Genomic DNA, 15,659 nt, shown 5'->3' on the forward strand with positions numbered 1-15,659 from the left:
AGACAATGGGGTATTGAAGTCCCCTACTATTAATGAGCTGGGATTAATCTGGATCTTAAAGTCATGTGGTACTGTTTTTATGAAGTTGGGTGCACCAGAGTTTGGTGAATATATGTTCATGATTGTAATATCTTCTTGGTTTATTGTTCCTTTGATTAGAATGAAGTAGCCTGCTTTTCTGATTAGTTTTACTTTAAAGTCTATTTTGTCAGATATTAGAATTGCAATGCCTACTTTTTTTCTTAGTACCATTCACTTGGTATATTTTTTTCCATCCTTTAACATTAAGGTAGTGCCTGTTTTTGAAAGTGAGATGTGTTTCTTGCAGTCAGCAAAAGATGGGTTTTGTTTCTTAATCCATTCACCTAGTCCATGTCTTTTGACTGGGGAGTTCAGTCTATTGATATTTAAAGTTATTAATGAAAGATGAGTATTGAATCCTGTCATTTTTATTTCTTTTCACATTCTTGATATACCTGTGGTTTTCCACAGTTATACCTTCATTGAATTTCTTTCTGCAACTCCTTGGGTATAGTAATTCCCTTCTTCAGCTCTTTGTATTGCTTCGATAAGTGTCCTCCGACCTCTATGCGATGAGCTATAGTCACACCTCCTTCCCAAGCTCCTCATGGAGTTGATGGGGGAGTCAGTTACCCCCCCCACCCAATCAGTCGACCTTAGATGTATGTGGGGAAGGGGCTAAGGATATATAAGCCAAGAATGCCATGAGGCACCTCTCTCACTTTTTGGGTGGTTGTTGGGAAGTTACAGGATCTATATTTCAGTGTTGACTTTCTAGTGAAGCTGCAAATGGGGGGGGCACTCTTCTGTAAACCACCCCCTCATGCTCTGTTAGCAGGCCCAATAAACTCATTAGGATTTTCCAAAACAAATAAATAACAGAACAGAACTAATGGAAACCTTCATTATTCCACCAAAGTTGACCCCATGTTGGCAAATCTTTAGTCTTTGATTTCTTATTCCTATTTTCCCCCTTAAACTTCATGGTATATATATTTTTATGTAACCTGCTTCAAGTTATTTCTTGAAAATTGTGTTAAAGTTTCCCTCTCTTTGGAATAAAAAAAAATATCCAAGAACACATAAAGATGCCCTGAGTCTGCTGTGGTGGTGCATTCCTGTGTCATAAGCACTGTAGAAGGGACAGCAAGAGGATCAGGACTTCAAAGCCAGCCTCAAGGCATGAGACATGTCTCAAAAGAAAAAACAAAAACCAAAAAAACCTTAATGATGAAGCTGTCAAGATGGTTCAGAGAGTAAAACAGGTTTGCTCCAAGCCTGATGACCTGAGTTCAATTGCTGGGAGTCATATGGTGGAAAGAGAGAACCGATTCCCAAAAGTTGGCCTCTGACCTCCACACATGTACTGTGGTGTGCAAACACATGCAATCATATGAGCACACACATATACACACTAAATTAAATTTTTTGAAATTAAAAGAAAAAAACTTCAAAAGATGAGTGAATGGTTTTATTTGTAAATTTAAAATAGCACAAGGTACATGTACGTATGTATATCTCTCAATAACTTAAATGTCTTTGAGGAAGATGGAGCAGCACATTCATTCTGGTCTGTCAGTCTTCAGGACACTCAGCAGACCACTCAGGAGCTTCTGGACAAATATCCAAAGACTGGGAACCAAGAGTCTGACCAGCCTTGTGCAGACACAGGCCGGCCTGGAGTCTTCTACCTTAAACCTCAGAGAAGCCTCCCCTGGCCTGTCCTCTGAAATCTCAGGGGCAGAAGAATCCTCCTGAGACCTGTTTTCCGGGTGCATAGTTCTCCCGACTCTGGACCAGCAGTCCCCCGAACAGCACCTGCCAGGTCCCTTTAGACTCAGCGGCACTGTATGGAGTCATTGGTCTCGGAACCCACAGTGATCAGAACCCAGGATGACCGGCCCTCCAGCCTGGCGCTCACCGCCCACCTGTGTGTCGGGTCAGGGCAGAGCTCAGCACTGGAGCCTGGTCAGCATTTCTGCTGCAGGGCCTGAGACGACCTGCAGGTCTCCACACAAACGCAAGAGGGCGGCAGAGGGACACGTGATAAAGTCAGTAAGAAAATCCCTAGGACAAGCAGACAGGAGGCAGGACTGAGCTCAGAAGGGACAAAGAGACCTCCTGGACACAGATGCAGCCCTCAGCCCAGGTCACCCTAGGAGGTGCTCCTTCTTGGGAGGAGGCTCAGATCAGAGGGAAGAGCAGCAGAGCCGCCATGGGAGCATTGCTGGAGCCAAAGTTCTCCACAGAGGGAAGTCAGAAGAGGCGGCAGAGCCTATGCAGCCCATGGAGCCCTCTCAACCCCTCCCTGCACAGGACTCGTCCCCAGGCAGGGGCTCCTGAAATTACTGATTTAGGGGACTGCAGAGATGGCTCAGCAGTTAAGAGCACTGGCTGTTGTTCCAGAGGGCCTAGGTTTGGTTCCCAGCACCCACATGGCAGCCAGCCACCACCTGTAACTCCAGTACCAGGGGACCAGATGCATTCTTCTGGCCCTGGCAGGCATTGTATGACATGGGTGCACATACATACATGTGGGTATTAAAACTCATACACATAAAACAAAAATAATGAAATAGTAACAAAGAAATTACTGACTTTCTCACCATCTTTAACACACCATCTGATTCTAGAATACACTTTTCAAGACTACTTAATATTTGCCCCCCTATAAAATTCTGGTGGAGATGCAAATATTTGTCTTCTATCATCTTCGTCTTTCATAGACTGGCCTGGGACTCCAGATCCTTCTGCCTCAGCCTCCTGAGCTCTGGGATCGCAGGTGTGCTGTCTCTCTCCTTGTCTCGGTTCTACAATCTCCAGGGCTCCTTCTGGGGCTGTGCTTCTCTGTTACTGTGATTGGGAGCTGGGTCTTCAGACACGGAAATGGGACGAATGTGCCACAGCAGCAAGTGCACACCGTGGTGAGCCTGAGGCTCCCCCAGGAAGGCTCTGCCGTCCGCACACTGGACAGTGACTCAAAGACGCCGTCTGTCACCCTGCCTAAAAATGCCATCCCACTTTATTCAAGTACTTGGTATTTAATAAAATTCATTTAGCAAATGATTGTGAGATTAAAGAACCGTCAAGTCCATATGAATCCTCAGGACAGTCAAATGACTTCCCCCACTCCGTGTTGAGATAATTGAGAAGTCTGGTGATGTAGGGCTGAGAAAAAGACTCAAATCGAGGAACACTGGGTCCTCCAATGAGGTACCAGGCCGGCCTGGACAGATGTTACAGTGCAGGGCTAAGTAAGCTCAGCATCAAAACCTATGTGAGACCATGAAAAAGGAGGAAAGTTCAGACCGACTCAGGAGATGAAAGGTGCCTAAGATAAGCATCATCCTTAAAGCTGCCTCGAGTCAAGGCAGGCCCAGGAATGGCTGGTAAAATACTTTTCATTTCTCTGCAATATTCTTAAACTTCGGAACTCGAGTGTTTAGTCAGGCTTCTCCAGAGAAGCAGGCCCCACAGTCCCAGATCCATGCGAATGTGTGTGCAAAGAGAGATGTGTTAGAAGGGATTCTCACACATGATCATGGGAGTTGATATGTCTCAAAGATAATCACAGTGGGTCAGCAAACTGGACGCCCAGGAGAACCCCAAGTACAGTTACAGCCTGGAGACCAGTAGGCTCAAGACCACGAAGAAATGCTGGTTCAGTTTGAGTGTGAAAGCGTGTGAAAAGGCCAGTACCCATCAAAGGCATCAGATAGTAGAAGCTTTTTGACGGATGTGAGAACCAGTGTAGGCTACGGGACAGTTCATGGTGGCTGGTTCCAATGCTGTTGGGGATGAGAAGGTATGGACACTCTGGCAGGTCCCACTGGCCAGGACCTCTTTTTCAATGGGTGCCTTATGTTTCTAAATGAGCCAAGCAGCAGCTGCAGTCCCACAGGCGTGTGGTCAGAGAAAGGCAGGTCAACCTCTGGGAGCAAACTGACAACCTCGGTACAGCACTGCTCCAAATCAATGAGGAACAAGACGACCCTGGGTCTTGGCTTTGGGCTAATATGCTGCTTAATGCCAGGTGACAAGTTGTCTTGGTTAACACCATGCTGCCCAGTACACAAGGATGGACGAGGTGGCTAGGCCACAGCAAACACTTAGCTTCAAACAGAGCCTAAGGGAACTGTCATGTGACCCTGCACTCCCCCAGCTGGGCACACACCCTGATGGGAAAGAGGCTCAGGGAGTTTCCAGCAGCAGCACAAGAGGCAATCAATGGAAACAACTCATGTCCACGGACAGGTGAACACAGATAAATGTGGCATGCGGTACACCGCGATATCAAACAGCTAAAAAGGCAAAGTTCTGGAGCCAGATGGGATGGCTCACACCTGCAATCCCAGCATTTAGGAACCTGGGGTAGGATATTTCTAATCCTGAGAGGCCAGCCTGGGCTGCAGAGTGGGTGTCCTCTTTAGGAAGAGAAATAAGAAAAACAATAACAATAATAAATACAGCATAAAATAAACTGAAGTTCTGACGCAGGCTCCTACATAGTGTTATATTTCAGCCTCAGGACCCAAAGAGACCAGCGACTGCCCGACACTTCCAAAACTGCAAAAGCAAGGTTTATTGAACAAAAGTACAAACCGCCGTAGGGCCCTTAACACAGAGACTGGTGCCCCAGCTCTATGAGAAGGCCCAGTCCATCGTTTGGGCTGGCCTTTTATAGGGGGCCCATCACAGCCTTACGTCATGGTGGCATGAATGTATGGGGCCGTAGGTGATTGGTTGTTTGTCAGGCTATTTTGACCGTTTGTGGTTGGGAGGCAGTTTTGACCGTTTGTGGCAGTTGGTCTCTGGGTATTCTGGGAACTACTCGCTCTTACTGGAGAGATTCAACTGGGGTGTAGGTTGGTTTTAAAATGGAGTTGCCACAGCTCTTCAATAGGTAAACCTAAAATATTAGTACTAAGAAATAAAAAGGCTTAGGTTAGGGGCTGGAGAGTTGGCTAGGAGATCAAGAGCTCTGGCTGCTCTTGTAGAGGACCTGAGTTAAAATCCCAACACCCACATGGCAGCTAACAACTGTCTGTAACTCCACTTCCAGAGGATCCAGTGTCCTCTTCTGATCTCTATGCATGACACAGGAGCACTTACATACATGCAGGTAATACATTCATGTACATAAAATTTAAACATTATTTAAAGGCTTAGGTGAGCAAAGCTCATTTTTAGAAAGTACCAAGAATTGACCAATTCCTAGGGAAAGGAAGTAGATTAGAGGTCAGCAGGGGATGAGGGTCATAAGGAGTTATATCACAACGGTGACAGCTTATTTCAGGTGATAAAATCTGGAAATAGGTGTGGTAGCCGCACAACTTGCCATAACTAATGGTATTTATTTGTATGCTTAACAGGCTATGCTAGCACTTTTGTTGTGAATACTGTAAAATTTAAAACGGTGTTTAGGGAAGAGGATAAAACACATCCATTAAGGTCAGATAGTGTCCTTTATGCAGACCCCTCAGAATTCTTTGGGCAAAGAATACAAGGGTTTAGGGAGAAGAGATGGACCAGAGACAGGATGGGCAGGCACTGTGCCCATGCTGGTATCCTCTCCCTAGAGTCTTAAGAGACCGTCCCAGGACTTTCCTTGAATCTTTGGAGGCACATGGCTCCTCCAGAGGCTCCTTGTTCTCTGGATGCACTCTCCCCAGAAACCTGAACTCTCCCTAGACTCATTCTACACTGGATGGGGCTGTGAAAGCCTAGGCAGCCATAGTGAACAGGATGACTAGCCCTGTTGCTTGGAAGTTAAAGCTCACCTGTGTCCAAGTACGAGGCTAGTTCAACAGCATTAGGGACTGAATGGTCATCATCTCTACCACAACCCTAAACATGAGCTGCAGATCTCCTAGTGATCGCCAGAGGGCGACATCACAACACATAATTACTATGCAGAATCACTTCCATGAGACAAGAACTGATCTTACAGAATCTGGTTTCTAACCCTGTCCCAGCAGATCTAGAGAACCCTTCCCTTAATCCTGCTCTGACCTACCAGCTAATTCCTGTGTCTCTGAGCACATTACTCCGTGAGGAGATGCTGTGTAGTCCTCTCCCTCCTGACATCACCATTGGGTAAAGAGAAGATTGACACTAATGGAGTGGCTGAGGCAGAGGGCAGAGGCATCCCAGAAAGGTCACAGGAGACATGGGCCCCAGCTCAGCCTGCACAGGGAGCTGGAGGGTCTCCCTGAACCCTGCATAGCATGGTGGAGCCCACAGTCCTCTTTCCAGGACACACAGGTCACCTCCTCCTGCACACCAGGAAAAGAAACGCCTGAGACAACTGCTCCTGGGCCTCCGTCCTTGGATCAGAGAGAGTCCAGACTGGACACTAGTGACAAGGATTGGCTCCCCCCTCCCCTCCACTAGTCATCACTCAGCGTCTCACTTTCCAGCTCCAGAGACAGCTCTGTCACCTCCTGCAGGGAGTAAATCCCACCTTCCCAGAGAACTGAGGGAAGCCTGGGTGCTCAGCTGCACTTCACAACGTGGATTTGGAGGGCAGGGCTCCCCCTCGGTGCTGTCAGACCAAGGCCAGGACACAGCAGACGTCAGCCCTGGGTGAGCTGCTGTTTTCTCAGGGAAGGGATCCCTGTCAGCCTTGGTGTCTAAGTGTGCTCTAGAGGACTGAACCATTGAGGAGACACAGGGCAGAAGGAGGCTGGCAGCTCTGAGAGAGGAGGGACAGAGCTGTGTGCTGGACACGGACCCCGCCCTCAGCCCTCAGCCCATGTGACTCTGGGAGGGGCTTCTGCCTGGGAGGAGGCTGAGGTCTAGGGAGGAAGGACAGCAGAGCTGACAGCACAGCAGCAGGGCTGGGGAGCAGTGCTGGGGCCGAAGCTCTTCTCCACAGAGGGAGGACAGAGCAGCCCTGACCACGGAGCCCCTCTCTGCCCCTCCACGCACTGGGAGTATCTGTTGGCAGCGGCTGCTGTTCACAGGTGAGGGGCCCATTCCCTGGGCATGGGAGGGAGGCACAGACACTGGTTGGGGTCGCCAAGGGAAGAACAGAACCTGAGAGGGGACACTACGAGGGACAGAGTCTCAGCAACTAGAAGGTCTCAGTGTACAGGGATTAGTAAGGGGGAGGAGACACTCAAGTGATCCTGTTCTAAGCTAATCACCACTGAGCACTATATGCTGAAGACAGACGTTCCCAACAGTGTCAGAATGATTCTCCAATAACCCCGAGATGGGTATTAAACATTGTTCTTAGCTACCAATGGAAGAAATTCATAAATAAGCCTCTGTACACGCAGGGCCTGGAACATATATTCATTCATCAACAGGCATCTAAGCCTGTTCCAGGCAGTGGGGCTTAAACAAAGAACAGACTAGACCTCACACAACCCTCATCCTAGGGGACTAGGGAACAGACCAGCAAGGACTTCTAGAAGGTGATGATGGGGGATTGACAAGAGCCACCAAGGAAACAGCAGAGAGGGTCAGAAACTGAAAATTCAGGGTCCCTAGGGGAGGTCAGGGAAGGCGTGCCCTGTACCCTCCCCCAGACCTGTGAGAGTGAGCAGGGATCTGAGGGCCGTGAGGGGTGAGCCCTGAGGAAGAATGTTCCATAGGGGAAGTGACAAGTTCAGGACATTGAGCTAATGGAGGCCGTGCTGCTGACCTCCGCTCAGGAGGACACACACACACACACACACTCACACACACACACAAACAGACACACACACACACACACAAAGAGGGAGGAACATATCTTCACAGGACGAGGGCCCCATCTTTCTAACAAATACAAGCTCCCAATACTGATGGCTTTGTCTTTCTTCGCTCCTAGCCTCACTGTTCACCTTCTGGAGCTCCCCGACCTCTGCTCAAGCCACTATTGATCTGGTGCCACCCCTCGTTGCTGAAGGGAAGAATGTTCTTCTACTTGTCCACAACCTGCCTGAGAATCTTAACATCATTTACTGGTACAAAGGCATAACTACAACCGATGACTATGAAATTGCACGATATTTATTAAGCACTAATGAATCTGTGGAAGGGCTTGCACACAGCAGAAGAGAAACCATATTCCGCAATGGATCTCTGCTGATCGAGAACGTCAAGCAGAACGACACAGGAGTCTACACGTTACAGAGCCTCGATAGCCGTGGCAATAAGAAAGACACGTCTGTTCAGCTCTACGTACACCGTGAGTGATTCTCTGTGACCTCTGGGTGATGGGGGGTTAATCCGTACACGACTGTCTGCCTAGGTAGTGCGTAACTCTCCTCTGTATTTTGTCACTATGAGTGGTTTGAGAATTTAGTGCAAGACATACACAGTTGAGACAAACTCTGTAATAGATCAGAATCCCTCAGCTGAGTCCACCCTGCAGAGAGAAACCCAAACAGAGGGATCAGACTCAGCACAGACTCTTGGGGCCTTCAACGTGAATTTGATCCTGAGAAGGCCCCTGTGAGACTCAGGCAGGGCCTGGTTAAGGAAACCAGGGATCCTCACTGAGAGGTGAGCACCAGGATGCCCTGGCTCCAGCCCTCTCTCCCAGACTCCTGACTCCAGGTGATCTGGGGAGCCTGGGGACAGGGATGGATTTTGACCTGCTGTTCTAGCTGAAAGTGAACAATGATTTGTTGGCTGTGTGAGTGTCATGGCCCGTGGGTTCACTCAGTGCACTGTCCTGAGAGCCACATCTAGGCTCGGTCACCTGGGCATCTCCTCCTGAGTCTCAGAACAGAGAACAGAGGACAAGTGCCCAGGCCACTAGACAAGTGCCGTGATGAGCTTATGAGACTCCACAGGAAGATCAGTGTCCCCAAGGGGAGGAGCAGAGGATAAAGGTCCACCTGGAGCTCTGTGTGCTCAGGGTCCAGCCCAAGGAGTTCTCTCTTGCAGGCAGACAGCAATAGGTGCTGCTGATGTGGGCAGCTGGCCGTCCCAAGGTCAGGTCAGTGTTAATATTTAAGGTTACCTACAGACAGGCAATTACCATTTCCCATGTATCCTACTGTAGGGAAACTGAGACACAGGAAGTACCGTGTCTGAATCAGGGTCACACAGGCTGTCGGTGGCAGATCCAGAGCCAAAATGTCTGCCTACAACCATAGCCCCAACGTCTCCACCCTGGAGGCCTTATTAGGTGTCTATGGACTAGAGAACACTTGTGGGTTCAGATACTTTAATCTTAGGCATTGGCAGCTCAGAGGGGGTCTCTGGTCCAGAAAGTGAAAGCAAATTAATAATTACCCTAACAACTGACTAGAACCAAATCACCCGTTTAAACAGAATTCCAGGTCTTCCCAACCCACACCCCCACTCACTGGACTGGAAGTCGTAGGTTTCCTGGTGGGCTGCTGTCACTGTACTGGAGGGTAAAGGAGAGGACTGTGCTGTCTCTCATTAGACCTTGCAGTCGGCACGGAGAACAACATGTAGCCAACTTCCAATATTTTGTTGTGAGGAAGAAAGGAATGAATGAATGAATGAATGAATGAATAATAGAGTAGAAGATGGATGAATGAATGATAGAGTGGACAATGAATGAATGGTCGATGGAGAGCCAGGTATTGGGACTTATGTGCAGAGTCCCAGGAGGTCTGGCCTCACCTGCTCCCTGTCCGTCCTGGAAGCTGAGATTCTTGATCAATCCTTCCACCACCTGCTCATAGCCACCTGAGGAAGCACAGTCATGATGACCCTGGGGCTGCTGGGATGTGCAGGTGTGGTCACAGTGACACTGGTTTAGTTCTGAGTCAGCCATGTGGGTGAGTCCCTGGGGTCTTGGAAGTCATTTTAGCCCCAATGTTAATGTCATGGACGTTTGTGGCCTTTATTGGTCCTTCCCCGCCTTTGTGTCTGTGTCCAGGGCTCTTTAATTTGGCAATGCTGACATGTGGAGTAAGTCCAGAGGGCAGGCGAAGTGTCTCCTCCACCTCCTCTCTATCCTGAAATCCCAGGGGCTAAGGGAAGGACAGCGCTACCAGCCCCCAAGCCCCTGCCTCCTTCCCCTTCTCACTTATGACTCCATCCTCCTCCCACTGTTGTCCCCATTCCTCCAGTGGCTCCACAGATACCGGATGGGCTAATGCTCCTTCTACACCCACCCGTGTCACATATAGTCACAAGCTGTGTCCTCTCACACAGTGACATACTCCAGTCTTGATGAAGTCAGTTAGAATGTCTAATTTGGAAGGATTTGATAAAACTCACTTTATGGTTCCTGGGGTCCAAGGAAAGGAAGAGCATCTCATACCTGCGCCAGACTCCTTCCCACTTTGTTATAGAATTGGGGGCAGAGATTTCTTTTAAAGGTACTCACATGATGTCTACCATTGCTACAAATCTACGATTGTCCCCCCATATTTTGGGGAGGGGACGAGACTCACTATGTAGCCCTACTTGGTCTGGAACTCACTATTGCAGACCAAGTTGGTCTCCAACTTACATAGATCCTTTTGCCTCTACCTCCAGAGTGCAGGGATTAGAGGAGTGCTCCATCATGCCTGGTTTCTCCTCTTATATAACACAGAAACCTCACACTCACCCTCTGAGCAGTTCTGTCCCCAACAGGACTCACAGGTCTCTGCTCAGGGAGTCACTGATTTCAAATCAACTTTAGCATCTACTTTGATCATCATGTGACCATGAAGCACTCTGCTCAGCTGATGGCCTTGTCACATTCCCTAGAGAAATACCCCTTTCAGGAATTGGTTTTAGACCCTGGGTATTGATAACAGTTTTCCCACATGGAATAGAGTTATCAACAGAAATTCCTATCCCAGATCTGTCAACCACACCTGGCTCCCAGGCCAGAGTTACAGCATCTTCTGTCTCCTGTCTTCTTCCAAGTAGACCTGCATTTGAAGGCATCCTCCTGCATTTCATTTAAGATCTCTACATGATCCTCATCTGTTTGAGAAAGGACATTAAAACACAAGGATAAGAACACAGTTCTGTCTGTGGCCTTCACTCTTGGGGATCATTCCTTGGACTCATGCTTTGTCTTTTAAACTGTCATATCAGTCACCATCAAATTCCTGAGAAGAATGGCCCGCCTCATGGCCCTGCCTGACCCTTGATCTGAGTGCCAGGCCTGTTGATCCTGGTCTCCTGTGTGTGATTTCTGTTCACACATTAAGTCCTCAGGACAGGCTGTGGGTTTTCTCAGGGTTTAAGCACAATGGGAAGTCTCATCGTGACACACTTGTAGGACAGCCTTGCAAAGCCAAGCCTTGGAGGACACATTCCTCCTGCAGTGGAGGTCAGTGCAGCTGGAGGGACTCAGCACCTCACGGTGCAAAGCATGCAGGGAGTCAGTAAGGACCACAAGGGGTGATGGGGTCTCTGCCTCTGGGTCTTAGGCCTGTCTATCAGCAAACACTACACTTAGATCCCAGGTGGGAGTCTGTGCTTCTCCCCCACACAGTCTACCATCTCTGAGCCTTGTCCTCCAACTGCCTGTGATTCACCTCCTTCCTGGTTTCTTAAGGACTATGGTAGTCAGAGAGGTGAGAAAGGTCAACTCTGGTGGGAAGATTCCTGTGCAATGATCAAAGGTACCAAACAGGGAAACACAGGGAAATCTTCTTTCTGTTGTCTGCACAGCACTGTTATCCAAGCCTTACATCACAAGCAACAACTCCAGCCCCGTGGAGGGTGAGGACTCTGTAGCATTAACGTGTGAACCTGGGACTCAGAACACAACCTACCTGTGGTGGATAAATGGTCAGAGCCTCTCAGAGGGTGACAGGCTGGAGCTGTCCGAGGGCAACAGGACTCTCACTTTACTCAGTGTCACGAGGAATGACACAGGACCCTATGAGTGTGAAACCTCGAACCTAGTGAGTGCCAACCGAAGTGACGCATTCTACCTGAATGTTACCTGTGAGTAACTTCTATTCTGTCATGGCTGCAACTGCCAGATACTCAGAGCTAGAGCCAGGCCACTCAGTCCCACTGGGGTTCACGATGCAGATGGACACCATGGTATCTTGTCCTATGCAAAGCCTATTCAGCCAGACCCAAGAACTAAGAATCAGCCTTGAGTTAAGAACTAGGTGAAGGGACTTAACCCGTCTGGAGAGACTCAGGGTTACCACCTGTAATGGAGAAACAGGGATATCTCCAACTAAGGCTCAGTAAGCACATGAGAAGCTGGGACTTTCTAGTGTATTTTGTACTGGTGATGGAACTCAAGGCCATGTGCACGCTAAACAAGTATTCTACTATGCTACATCCCTAGCCCTGGTTGGGACCTAGTTAACAGTGCTTATAACATAGCTCAGAGACATACTATGACCTACAGAGGAGGAGCTGCACTTCCCTCTCATGATATCACATGTGGCTTTATTCTGTTTGCTCCAGATGGCCCGGATGCCCCCACCATATCCCCCCCAGACTCATATTTCCGCTCAGGGACAAACCTCAGCCTCTCCTGCCATGCAACCTCTAACCCACCTGCACAGTATTCTTGGCTTATCAATGAGAAGCCCCAGCCATCCTCACAAGAACTCTTTATCCCCAACATCACTACTAACCATAGCGGATCTTATGCCTGCCTCGTCTATAACTCTGCCACTGGCCTGAATAGGACCACAGTCAAGAATGTTACAGTCCTCGGTAAGTGGATCCCTGAGAAAACTGCACCAAGCTTTTGGTGGAGACTTTTGGTTTTTCTGGAAAGATGCAGAAGTTAATTTCCAGCCTGTGATCATGGGCAAAAGCAAATTCCAATCTTCCTCTGAGAGTCTCACTGCGTCCTGCGTCTCCTCTTCCCTTCAGGCTTCTCTGATTTCTGCTGGCTGACTGGGAATGGGCCTGGAATGTGAGGAGGAGGTTCTCCCAGCCCAGGGAAATCCTTCATTTGTGGGGGCGACTTCCAAGGGGGAGGTAGGGTCCTTAAAGTCAAGATGATTTCTTTGGAACTCGTGGCATCCTGTCCCCTCACTTTTCTTTTTCTGACCTCTGTGCCGCTGAAGGAATACCTAGATTTTGGAAAACATTGGTTTTATCTAAATGGGAGGAGAAAACTCCAAAGATAGGGGACAGGCAGCTCAGAGATCTGCTCCCATCTCTGCTCCTATCACGATGGGTCTGGCCTTGCTTTCACTCCACTGAGCTGGGAAGGGGTAGGTGAAGGTGCCTGGGAGGCCTGTCCAGAATTAGGATCAAATATGTCACTAATTGTTTGATGTAGCAAGTTTCCTTCTTCTCAAAGTTAAAAAAAGAAAACCTGTCACTGATGGCCGACAGAGCATCCCTGGGGTCGGTGGGAAAAGTGAACCTCAGGGTCGATGACTGAGGTGAGTGTTGGCTCTGCAGACCCAGCAGAGGGAGGCTGTGGACAGCAACATATGTGATGGCCACAGAGAACAGTGAGGGCCAGTCACTTGGAGAACAGGAAGCTCACGTCGACTGTCTGTGTGGAGGAGGGAAAGGGAAGTGCCAAATGTTATCTGTAGTGACGACCAGAGTGTCCGTCTTTTTAAGACAGGGACCATTCAGTTTCTTTTAAGGTGATATTTAACCATAAGCTAGCAAATAAAACTCTTGAAAACAGAAAAATCTTTACTTTGAGCTTTCTCCCAACCCTAAAGTCTAGGCCTCAATATGTTAAGTTGCCATCCTAATTCCATGACAAATTATTTAAATGAAAAGGAAGCAGAAAGTTACTTTATAATGGAGGGGCCTGCTCATGCTCCCAGAAAGTACCAGAAATAGTTTGTACAAAAGTCAAAGGAAAAAGGATTCCACCTGAAGATGAGGTTTCTGGATACATGGGCTGAGAAGAGGTTCCTGGTGTGGAATCTACAAAGATGTTCTGGGTCAGGGGTCACGCTAGGTGATTAGGTCAGAGGAAGTTGCAGCTCTGTCTTCACAGATTGGATTGTACCCTGAGCGAGACTTGCGACCTTGTAGAGGCTCTGGGCCACCTCACACTTTACACCGTGTGCCCTGGGAGCTAGCTGAGATCTGCTCTCAGTTGGTCTCCTCCTCTGTTTCTCCACAGAGCCAGTTTCACAACCCTCCATCAGAGTCACCAACGACACAGTCAAAGAAAAGGACTCTGTGGTCTTCACCTGTGTCTCAGGGGACTCTGAAATCTCCATCCAGTGGATCTTCAATAACCAGAATCTGAAGCTCACTGACAGGATGATGCTGTCTGAGAACAACAGTAGACTCAGCATAGATCCTGTGGAGGGGGAAGATGCTGGGGAGTATCAGTGTGAGGTCTCCAACCTAGTCAGTTCCAAGAAGAGTTCCTCCATCAGCCTGATAGTAAACAGTGAGTGACCTCTTCTCTCTTCCTATACCAGAGAGGTGGAATTCTTTATCAATGGTGTGCAAAATAGATAAAAATTACAAGAGAAAGCTACAAATTTAGCCACAAATACATCTAACACAGTGATGAATGCATGTAGGCCTAGGATAAAAATGGGGCAAGCGATGCCAGAGCTGGTGGTGCACACCTTTTACCCTAGCACTCGGAAGCAGAGGCAGGGAGGGCTCTATGAGACTGAGGCCAGCCTGGTCTACCTGTCTATGTGTGGTATATGAGTGAATATATGTATATGTGTGGTATGTGAGTAAGGTTGAACATCTTTTCATGTGCTTATTGGCTATTCACATATATTTTTGGAAAGTATCTATTCAAGTCCTTTCCTTACTTTTAATGGGCTGTTTGGTTTTGGTGGTTGTTTTTGCTACTGTTGTTGAGTTACAGTAGTTTCTTATCTATTCTGGACATTAACCTCTTAGCAGACATTTTATTTGCAATTATTTCCTGCCATTCTAACAGTGGTGTTTTCACTTTCTTGGTTAAGCCTTTTGTTTATTATTATTAATAGTTTTTAAATTGACATAATTGCATACATTTGGGGGAACTCAACATAGTGTTTGATATCTGTATACAATTTGGAGTGATTAAATCAAGCTAATTAACATAGTCATTACTTCCCTTATCTGTCACTTTATGGTAAGAATTTTAAATTTACTTTTAGCTACTCTGAAATATACATCATTCCTGACTAAAATCTCCTGCTGCGTCCTCTCTCTTAAAACTTGCCTCCTTGTCTATCTGGAGCATTGCACCCTGTGACCACTGTCCCACTCCCTCCTGCCTGCCACTCAGTCTCTGGTACCCACATTCTGCTCTCTTCTTCATAGAACTGTAACTTTTAGGTTCCACATGTGAGAGAGACCCTGCAGTGCTCCTCCCTGTGCATGGCTGATTTCACTTAGCATCGTATCCTCCAGGTTCCTTCACGTAATCCCAGTGACAGAACCGCCTTCTTTTTAAAGGTTCAGCTGCCCTGCAGTGTGTATAGATGCCACGTTTCCTTTACCATTCATCACTGATAGACATTTAGTCTCTGTCTTGGCTGTTGTGAAAAAAAGACAATGACCATAGGGGTTTAGCAACCTCTTCAACAGATTCTTTCAATTCATACGTGTGTGTGTGTGTGTGTGTGTGTGTGTGTGTGAGAGAGAGAGAGAGAGAGAGAGAGAGAGAGAGGAGGGAGAGAGAGAGAGGGCAACGTTTTCAATTTTGCTAATGTCCAATTTATCTATTTTGTTGTTGGTGATGCATTTGGGGCCATAGCAAAGAAATCATTGCCAAATCCAATTTCATGAGGTTTTCACCCTAATTT

The 15,659-nt window shown here is 47.8% G+C and overlaps 1 protein-coding gene across 1 annotated transcript in view; it reads left to right on the forward strand.

Annotated features, from left to right (window-relative positions):
* The window catches only part of LOC103744620 (carcinoembryonic antigen-related cell adhesion molecule 1), a 49,920-nt gene that overhangs the window by 21,722 nt on the left and 12,539 nt on the right, over positions 1-15,659 (forward strand). Inside the window, exons 10-14 of the mRNA XM_029570052.1 lie at positions 6,848-6,986; positions 7,841-8,200; positions 11,614-11,892; positions 12,373-12,627; positions 14,018-14,293. Of these exons, the coding sequence (XP_029425912.1) occupies positions 6,848-6,986; positions 7,841-8,200; positions 11,614-11,892; positions 12,373-12,627; positions 14,018-14,293 (1,309 nt within the window). The remainder of the gene's footprint in view (positions 1-6,847; positions 6,987-7,840; positions 8,201-11,613; positions 11,893-12,372; positions 12,628-14,017; positions 14,294-15,659) is intronic.

This window comes from Nannospalax galili, unplaced genomic scaffold (genome assembly GCF_000622305.1).
Source record: "Nannospalax galili isolate Female #2095 unplaced genomic scaffold, S.galili_v1.0 scaffold1623, whole genome shotgun sequence".
NCBI lineage: Eukaryota > Metazoa > Chordata > Mammalia > Rodentia > Spalacidae > Nannospalax > Nannospalax galili.